Source organism: Entelurus aequoreus, linkage group LG13 (genome assembly GCF_033978785.1).
Source record: "Entelurus aequoreus isolate RoL-2023_Sb linkage group LG13, RoL_Eaeq_v1.1, whole genome shotgun sequence".
NCBI classification, from domain to species: domain Eukaryota; kingdom Metazoa; phylum Chordata; class Actinopteri; order Syngnathiformes; family Syngnathidae; genus Entelurus; species Entelurus aequoreus.
The window spans coordinates 45463902-45473901 of record NC_084743.1 but is presented as its reverse complement, the minus strand read 5'-3'; the positions used below and the strand labels follow the sequence as shown (position 1 = coordinate 45473901).

Below are 10000 nucleotides of genomic sequence, written 5' to 3'. Positions count from 1 at the left end.
GTCTTTGGTCCATATATATGTATATCCATCCATCCATTTTCTACCGCTTGTTCCTTTCGGGGTCGCGGGGGTGCTGGAGCCTATCTCAGCTGCATTCGGTACACCCTGGACAAGTCGCCACCTCATCGCAGGGCCAACACAGATAGACAGACAACATTCACACTCACATTCACACACTAGGGCCAATTTAGTGTTGCCAATTAACCTATCCCCAGGTGCATGTCTGGAGGTGGGAGGAAGCCGGAGTACCCGGAGGGAACCCACGCAGTCACGGGGAGAACATGCAAACTCCACACAGAAAGATCCCGAGCCCAGGACCTTCGTATTGTGAGGCACACGCACTAACCCCTGTCCCACCGTGTGTACATGATTAATTAAATCATTTTTTGTGATTAATTATGTACGTATATATATATATATATAAATATACACACATATATATATATATATATATACACACATATATTATATATCAGGGGTGTCCAAACTTTTTCCACTGAGGGCCGCAAACGGAAAAAGTAAAGCATGTGGGGGCCATTTTGATATTTTTCATTTTCAAACCATAACAAAATATATGGATTTTTTGTATTTATTTTACCTTTAGGGGTCCCGGAGACCATAAAGGGTGTCAGTTATTAAAATGTTAAAAATAGGTCTAATTTGTATTATTATTTTTTATTTAACGCCTACAGTAAATCTCTATATCAACTTTAAAAAAAAAAAAGGTTTTATGGCTTTTCTGTCAAAAACAACTTTGTTTTTTATAGTAAAACTGAAATATGCAGTATTTAGTAATAAGAGCCCTAAAATATAAATAATGCAGGACACCATTGATTTTAATTATTTAATATTTTTGAGTCATCACAGTGAAAAGATCAATAAAATACCACTAAATATATTTGGGATCCAAAATGTGTGACTCAAGTTACGAGATCAACTTCAGATATATCTGTCGATTTTACGTTTGAACTATTATTTTGTTTGTTTTATGCTCTTTTGTCAAAGAAAACTTTGTTTTTATATGGCAACTACACAATATATATGCAATATTTACCACATAAAACATTTTAAAGTGAAACATTTGAACTAATTGGAGCTTTGAAAATAATTAATTAAAACATGGATTTTATGTCTTTTTTGTTGTTGTTGAGCAGTGGCAAAAAAAGAAAGAAAGAAAGAAAGACAAAAGAAAAAAAAACAGCCTGCATGGCAGCTTTGTGTCAACATTGCAACTTTTTCTCATTAGATTTCACCTCATTCCACTTTTTTTAATGTTCATTTTTATTTTTTGCAATAGCATTTCCAGAATGTGTGGCGGGCCGGTAAACAATTAGCCGCGGGCCGCAAATGGCCCCCGGGCCGCACTTTGGACACCCCTGTTATATATACAGGGTATATATATACTGTATACATACACGGGGGAGAGAGATTGCCGGAGCCTATTCCAGCTGCACTCCATTTCTTTGATTTGTCAGTGTAAAAACCATGCATTTTTCTCATGAGTTGTACTTTATTTACTAGTATACACATCACATGCTACAGAAAATAAAAAAGTTAATGACAATTGCCTCAAAAGAATATAGTGTTGTGATAAAATGACACAGCAGCTATTGACAGTTCCCAGTGGCATTTTTGCTTGAGTGTGGTTTCTTGTATAAATATTTAAAAGACTTATTGGTAGCTTTATATGGCGTCACATTAGTACCAAAAATCCAAGCGCGTAAAAACTGTTATCGCGCGCTGATTCTCCACTTCGTGCGCGCGCGCGACACCCTTTTGCGCGCGCGCGGCGCCTTCTTGCGTGCGCGCGGTGCCTTTCTGCGCGCGCGCTGTCTCGGTCTGTGCGCTGTCATGTTTCATTTTGTTACTTTGGGGGCGGGCATGCTTAGACCGCCCCTTCTTTCTGATTGGCTTTGAGCAATCAGAATTATAGCAGGGCGGGTCATCGTCAATATGTATCAAGATTTACGGAGGAAGAAGTGGATAAAAAAATGTTGGCTGAAAAAGAGGTAAGTTATTGAACTGCTTCGGAGTGATTGTGAGGGTACTATTACTAAAAATAATAATAATACATTTTTATTTATAAAGCACTTTTCATACATTTAAAATGCAGCTCAAAGTGCTTTACATAGTTAAAAACAAAATGAGAAATAACACCCACACCCCATGAAGACAGTCAAACATGTACATAAAAATAAACAAACAACAACAACAACAACAATAATAATAACAACACAATGACAATAGCCAATCACAGGAACCCTCTGGACGTGGAGATCCAGAGGGCTCTTTGAGGGAACACTAGATGATCAAATAAATGGATTAAAAATAATTAAAATACACATCAGGTAAAAGTCCAAAAATAATATGAAATAAGATAAGATATAATCAAACATAAAAATAAACTACAATATTAAAAACTATAAAATAAAATAAAATACAATAAAAACTGAAATATAAATATAATAAGACCATATAAAAATAGGCTAAGATATGATAAAACATAAAAATAACTAATACTAATAGAATAATCCTGCACATTGGGCCTAATATTTGTGTAGTAAAGTGGTTTTTGAATTCGAGCAATGTAATCTGAAAGATGTTTAAAATATCAACAATTAATGTTAATATTTTTGAAACAATATACTTCTCATAACATGAGTATCTGTGTGGTGTGCATGAGAGAGTGGAAAGAAAAGCATTGCTATAGTTTCACTTCATCTGCCTTTTTTTACAACCTACTTGAAGTTGTATTTTTCTTTTTTCTTTTCAAAGCCAATCAGAAAGAAGGGGCGGTGTAAGCATGCCCGCCCCCAAAGTACCAAAATGAAACATGACCGCGCACAGACCGAGACAGCGCGCGCGCACAAAGGCACCGCGCGCGCGCAAAAGGGTGTCGCGCTTGCGCGCACGAAGTAGAGAATCAGCGCGCGATAACAGTTTTTACGCGCTTGGATTTTTGGTACTAATGTGACGCCATAGCTTTAATTCAATAGTCAAGCACCTGTACACTTCTACAGTAGATCAATAAAAACAGGCATGTTGACGGATGCAAAAAAATTAGTGTAAAAGCATTAAGTGCGTTCAATTAAAAAACCCCACCTAATTTAATCTCAGAAGCACTGGTTCCCATGATATTGATCTCTGAATAATGTTGTAGTTCCACTCAAAGGGTGACTAGGTGAAGGGGACAGAAATGTGGACCCTAGTGAGAAACTTCCATTCTCAATCTGAAATCCAGCCCTGCCTGTGTAGTGAGAGTGAGCCAGGTCAAGATTGTCAGGCCAGGGAGGACTTGAAATGAGAAGTCTAAGTTACTTAAAACATAGAATAAAGACTACACTAAGAAAGATCACATGCAACAGTACAAAGTGTGAAAAATGGTATATATTTCCGATCAAAATCAGCTGGGGAAGAAAACTTCAAAACAAAGAACATGAGTCAACTAAATAATAGTTTAACATGAAACTAAAAGGTTAACCTAATAATATAAATACTACTTGGAGGATGAATGCTAAAGTGTAGTACAGGGGTTCATTCTACTCCTGTTGTTGGTTCTCATTTCCAAAGTGTGAATGTTTGACCGTTTGGGTTAACTTTGATCAGCTCCATGAAAATAAAAACTTGTCAACTTTTGTGGGACGGATCCGTGAATTTTTTTGGGTCGACAGTGCAGAATCCTTGTGACTCTTTTAATTTTAGTACAGTTTACGTCGACGTTAATCAGGCAGTCCAAGGGGCATCGTCAACCTAAACTAAATCTAAACCAAACTCGTCATTGCTTGCTTATTTACTTGTGACTTTGACCACAGACCAAATACCACTTTGAACCTATCGAAGTTTGGGTGTATTTTACTTGTTGCAGTGGAAGAATCCAGGGTACCTGCCATGCTTCGGCCGGTGTGGCTCGGTTGGTAGAGCGGCCGTGCCAGCAACTTGAGGGTTCCAGGTTCGATTCCTGCTTCTGCCGTCAAAGTAATTTCCGTTGTGTCCTTTGGAAAGACACCCACACTGGTTTAAATGTAGCTTAAAGATTAACATTTTGGATTTCATTATGTAAAGCAGTCAGAGAAAAAGAGCTATATAATTCAGTTTTATTTTGAAGCTTACTTTTTACTGAACGGGAAGTCAATGCGAGTTGGGTAAGCTGTGCTAGGTTAATGCTGCTCTCTCAATACAGTGGAACCAGTTTAGGTCGACATCTCTTGGATTGCAGGCTTGCGATGACATAAGCTGTTGTCGACATAAGACAAAATAGTCATGGCTTGTGACTTAGACCAGGAACATAAGGAGAATGGGCGATAACATATTTTTTAAACTACGACAGTTTGTTGACATTGCTTTCCTCCATTTGTGTTAATTTTAGATGGATGCATTTTGATGGTTTGCAGAAAGGGTCGCTATAAGAGCGGTCTACTGCGATATAAGATGTGGCTTTTCCTTTACTGTTGCCTTGCTCACCCTTCTTTTTTTTTTATGACTTCGATAACCACAAAAAAACACATGTGCATTAATGATGTTAGTCTTCCAAAGAAATTACCCTTTCTGGTCTCAAATTTCATATCCATAAAGCAAGTACTTTTTTAGTAATAAGAACATAGTGGACCACAACTTTGATAAGTTGTTGACTTAAACAAGTTTGACTGCACTCTAATATTAACTCCAATAAAACACAGTAAAACAAAGACCTTTTCTGCCAGGGCTAAAAGTCATTAAAGGGGTCATCTTGTGATTTTTTTTCTACATTTAAAACACTTCCTTGTGGTCTACAAAACATGTCATGGTGGTGCTTGGTCAAAAATGTGAATAGGTTTCGTTTTACAGACCATCTTTAAGCTGCTTTCTGACTCCCTCATCAGATTGGGCGGGCTTATTGACGCCCTCCTCCAGGCCAAGCCACCTTCGACTGAGTCTCCACCCCGTCAGCCACGTTGTAGTTTTTAGCGCTTCCTTAGCGAGCCTATTGACAGATATAAGTTGAAACTCTACGCTACTTTTAGTTAGAAATGGCAACAGTGGAGGATTTTAGCATGCATGTGCATTTACGAGACAGTCTGCCCCACAACAAGAGGATAGAGAAAAATAAGGGACTTACTGACTCCAACTTTGGACCACGACTGAATAAAAAATGGCTCTTTGGGTAACCTTCTATGGAGATATCTGCTGACGTAACTAAGGCAAAATACATCACTACAGTCTCAAATTCCAAACATATCTTTCGGTGCAAGATTGGAAAAAGGCAAGGTTGTTTTAAAAATATCTACGACATGCCATCATGGCTTGATTTCAAATTTTCGGGACTTTTGGGGATCGCAAAAACACAAAAAAGTTGTTTTTTGAATAATAGGACCCCGTAAAGTGAATCAACCAATACAGCAAAGGTCTACATTCAGTTAATTCATTCATTCATCATTTGGGGTTCATACTGAAAGACAATGTACCAACGAATGTACCGTATTTTCCGGACTATAAGCCGCTAGGTCTGTGAATCTTTGGGCGCCACATGATTCTCCATTCAAAAGTAATACTTTTTTAATAACCTTGGGTGACGGTTCTATGATCAACTACATCCCTCTATAAAATAAACAGCTCTGATACATTTCTACATTACTAAAAAGAAAACTGGTTTTGTTTAATAAAATGCTACCCAAACATTAAATAAAGTCAAATACAAATAAGGCAACACGAGAAGTATCCAACATTTCTCTTTTCTAAAGTGAATCTGTACAGCAGATATGAGCATCTACCTCAACAATATGATTTGGCTGAGTGGCTGGACAGGACAGACTAAAAATATATATATATTTTTTGACACCCCTACAAGCCGCTACTTTTTTTCCTATGCTTTGAACCCTGCAGCTTTTACAATGATGCTGCATATCTATGGATTTTTCTTAGCCAACGGCCATCAGGGGCGTTCTTGCATATTTTGTGTAAATATCTCATTTCACAGCGTACAGGCCTATAATCCAGTGCGGCTAATGTATGTAAAACTTTTATTTTTATTTTTTAATTTAACGGGTGCGGTTTATATTCCAGTGCGCTCTACAGTCCGGAAAATACAGTACTAAGAAATGTCTGACATTTTGTGAAAACAAGTATAACCAACTATCTTTACGTTCTTTTCCGACTGAACTGATGGCCATGGCCTAAAACAGGAAATTGAGGAGAGTGAACAATTATCTACCAGCTCGAACACAGGATGAAAAAAGGAGGGGTTCTGTGAACAGTGACAGGCGTGTCAGTACAAGTGAGAGTGAAATTGCAAAATGCGTGGACCACCTTTTGGTTGGCATTGAATCAGATGGTGAGAGCAGGAGGTGGCTGTGTTGCACTGTCAGGAACATGTCAGTTTGTAGTATTTCATAGTGATTGAGCGAAACTGTACTTGGTGGAGGTAATAGATGTGGTCATTAGAAACAAGCGGGAAAGCAGGGTCTAATACTAGTGTCCAGTTTGCACCCGCTCGTCCACTCTCAGCTGAGTTCGTCCTCAGCGTTATGCTGGTCCAGCAGTTTGACATGTGTGAAGGGAAAGTGTCCACACTTTCCTTTACATTCCCCCTCCCACTGGCCGTTGACGTTTATTTTGGTCACTTTCACCATATCGCCCACCTGGGGGAAAGAAACAAACTGTGAGCAAATGTGACAAGGCATTAAAATAAACAAAATGAACAAAAGATGACACTGTTTCAGCCAGTTCCTGAACATTAGCAAACTAAAATTGCTTTGGGTAATAAATCATTAAGGGCTTGCAATTTGTGGGTATTCCCAAATCCCAAACATCCCAAAAAGTATGTGCTCATCATTGGCAATTGATGCCTTTTAAAGCTGATTAAAAACACAGATCTCCTACGGCTGACACTATTTTTTTTTTTGTCCCCCAGCTGACATGCTGGCAAATAAAATGCATTTAATTGGTATCTTAAAGAGGAACTGCACTTTTTTGGGGGACTTTTGCCTCGCGTTCACAATCATTATGAAAGACAAAAACACATGTCATTTTAAAAAAATGATTTTAAAGGATACTAATGGGAATCACCATTGTCTATGTCTAATTATAATGTCAATGAGGGATTTTTAATCACTGCTATGTTGAAATTGTAACTAATATTGATACTGTTGTTGATAATTATTTTTGTTTCACTACTTTTGGTTTGTTCTGTGTCTCCTCTCAATTGCTCTGATTATTGCAGTTCTGAGTGTTGCTGGGTCGGGTTTGGTTTTGGAATTGGATTGCATTGTTATGGTATTGCTGTGTATTGTTTGGTTGGATTGATTAATTAAAAAAAATAAAAATTAAAAACAAATAAAAAATTAAACTTTTTTTTTTTTTAATTGATTTTTAAAAAATGAGAATTGATTCTGAAACGCACAACGTGAGAATCGCAATTCGAATTCCAATCGATTTTTTCCCACACCCCTAATATATATATATATATACACACGTAAACACACACATACATACATATATATATATACATACATATATATATATATATACACATACATATATATATATATACACATACATATATATATATATATATATATATATACACATACATATGTACATATACATACATATACCGTAATTTCCAGACTATAAGCCGCACCTGACTATAAGCTGCACCAGCAAAATTTAGGGGAAAATACAGATTGCTCCATATATAAGTCGCACCTGACTATAAGCCGCAGGGTTTTGTGTAATTACCGTAGTATATAGGGGTTCCTGCTACCACGGAGGGGATTGTCGGGACAGAGATGACTGTTTGGGAACGCAAAGTGTCCCATTTATTAACAATAAATCTTTCAATCATTCAATCAAACTTTCACATCTTTGACATGGCGAACAGCATTTGTGCAGAGTACAAATAATACAATGGTGCAAAGTAATACAAAGTGCTCGCCTATACGTTATCAAAATAACCAGCCTACCGGTATATGAAAAGTCAGTCTTTAAGCATTGTGTCATCGTCTTCCTCCTGCGTACTAAAACCACCGAAATCCTCTTCGTCGGTGTCGGAGAAGAACAGGCCGTAAATAAGCCGCACCCTTGTATAAGCCGCAGGGACCAGAACGAGGGGAAAAAGTAGCGGCTTATAGTCCGGAAATTACGGTATATATATGTATACACACATACATATGTATGTATGTATATATATATACATACATACGTATACATACATATGTATGTATATATGTACATACATATGTACACACATACATACATACATATGTACATACGAGCATATATATATATGTACAAACCCCGTTTAAATAAGAGTTGGGAAAATGTTAGATGTAAATATAAACGGAATACAATGATTTGCAAATCCTTTTCAACCCATATTCAATTGAATGCACTACAAAGACAAGATATTTGATGTTCAAACTCATAAACTTAGAATTTCATGGCTGCAACACGTGCCAAAGTAGTTGGGAAAGGGCATGTTCACCACTGTGTTACATGGCCTTTCCTTTTAATAACACTCAGTAAACGTTTGGGAACTCAGGAGACACATTTTTTGAACTTCTCAGGTGGAATTCTTTCCCATTCTTGCTTGATGTACAGCTTAAGTTGTTCAACAGTCCGGGGTCTCAGTTGTGGTATTTTAGGCTTCATAATGTGCCACACATTTTCAATGGGAGACAGGTCTGGACTACAGGCAGGCCAGTCTAGTACCCGCACTCTTTTACTATGAAGCCACGTTGATGTAACACGTGGCTTGGCATTGTCTTGCTAAAATAAGCAGGGGCGTCCATGGTAACGTTGCTTGGATGGCAACATATGTTGCTCCAAAACCTGTATGTACCTTTCAGCATGAATGGCGCCTTCACAGATGTGTAAGTTACCCATGTCTTGGGCACTAATACACCCCCATACCATCACAGATGCTGGCTTGTCAACTTTGCGCCTATAACAATCTGGATGGTTCTTTTCCTCTTTGGTCCGGAGGACACGACGTCAACAGTTTCCAAAAACAATTTGAAATGTGGACTCGTCAGACCACAGAACACTTTTCCACTTTGTATCAGTCCATCTTAGATGAGCTCAGGCCCAGCGAAGCCTACGGCGTTTCTGGGTGTTGTTGATAAACACTTTTCGCCTTGCATAGGAGAGTTTTAACTTGCACTTACAGATGTAGCGACCAACTGTAGTTACTGACAGTGGGTTTCTGAAGTGTTCCTGAGCCCATCTGGTGATATCCTTTACACACTGATGTCGCTTGTTGATGCAGTACAGCCTGAGGGATCGAAGGTCACGGGCTTAGCTGCTTACGTGCAGTGATTTCTCCAGATTCTCTGAACCTTTTGATGATATTACTGACGGTAGATGGTGAAATCCCTAAATTCCTTGCAATAGCTGGTTGAGAAAGGTTTTTCTTAAACTGTTCAACAATTAGCTCACACATTTGTTGACAAAGTCGTGACCCTCGCCCCATCCTTGTTTGTGAATGACTGAGCATTTCATGGAATCTACTTTTATACCCAATCATGGCACCCACCTGATCCCAATTTGCCTGTTCCCCTGTGGGATGTTCAAAATAAGTGTTTGATGAGCATTCCTCAACTTTATCAGTATTTATTTCTACCTTTCCCAACTTCTTTCAAATATCAAATATGTTGTCTTTGTAGCATATTCAACTGAATATGGGTTGAAAATTATTTCCAAATCATTGTATTCCGTTTATATTTACATCTAACACAATTTTCCAACTCATATGGAAACGGGGTTTGTATATGTATATATACATACAGTATATGTGTGTGTATATATATATGTACGTGTGTATATATATATATATATGTACGTGTTTATATATACACATACAGTATATACATACATACATATATATACACACACATATATATTATACACACACACACACACACACACACACGGTCAGGAAAAAGCACAACAGGCTATATCATCCCTACAAGCCTGTTTCGCAGGTTTCCCTTTTTATTGAAATGTATTTTATTAAAGGGAAACCTTC

General features: G+C 37.8%; 1 protein-coding gene across 3 annotated transcripts in view; it reads right to left on the bottom strand.

The window, feature by feature from the left end:
- Window positions 1–2928: 2928 nt before the first annotated feature.
- crk (v-crk avian sarcoma virus CT10 oncogene homolog) overlaps window positions 2929–10000 on the bottom strand; it is a 28146-nt gene continuing 21074 nt past the window's right edge. The window contains exons 3-4 of one of the 3 annotated variants that reach the window (XR_009828353.1): window positions 4111–6614; window positions 2929–3992 (exon numbers count right to left, since the gene is read on the bottom strand). Coding sequence is in view for 1 of the 3 variants with exons in the window: in XM_062067922.1 (XP_061923906.1) it covers window positions 6477–6614 (138 nt within the window). In the remaining 2 variants the exon portion in view is untranslated. Of the gene's footprint in view, window positions 6615–10000 lie in introns of all 3 variants that reach the window. The other 2 variants (XR_009828352.1, XM_062067922.1) reach the window with 2 other exon arrangements.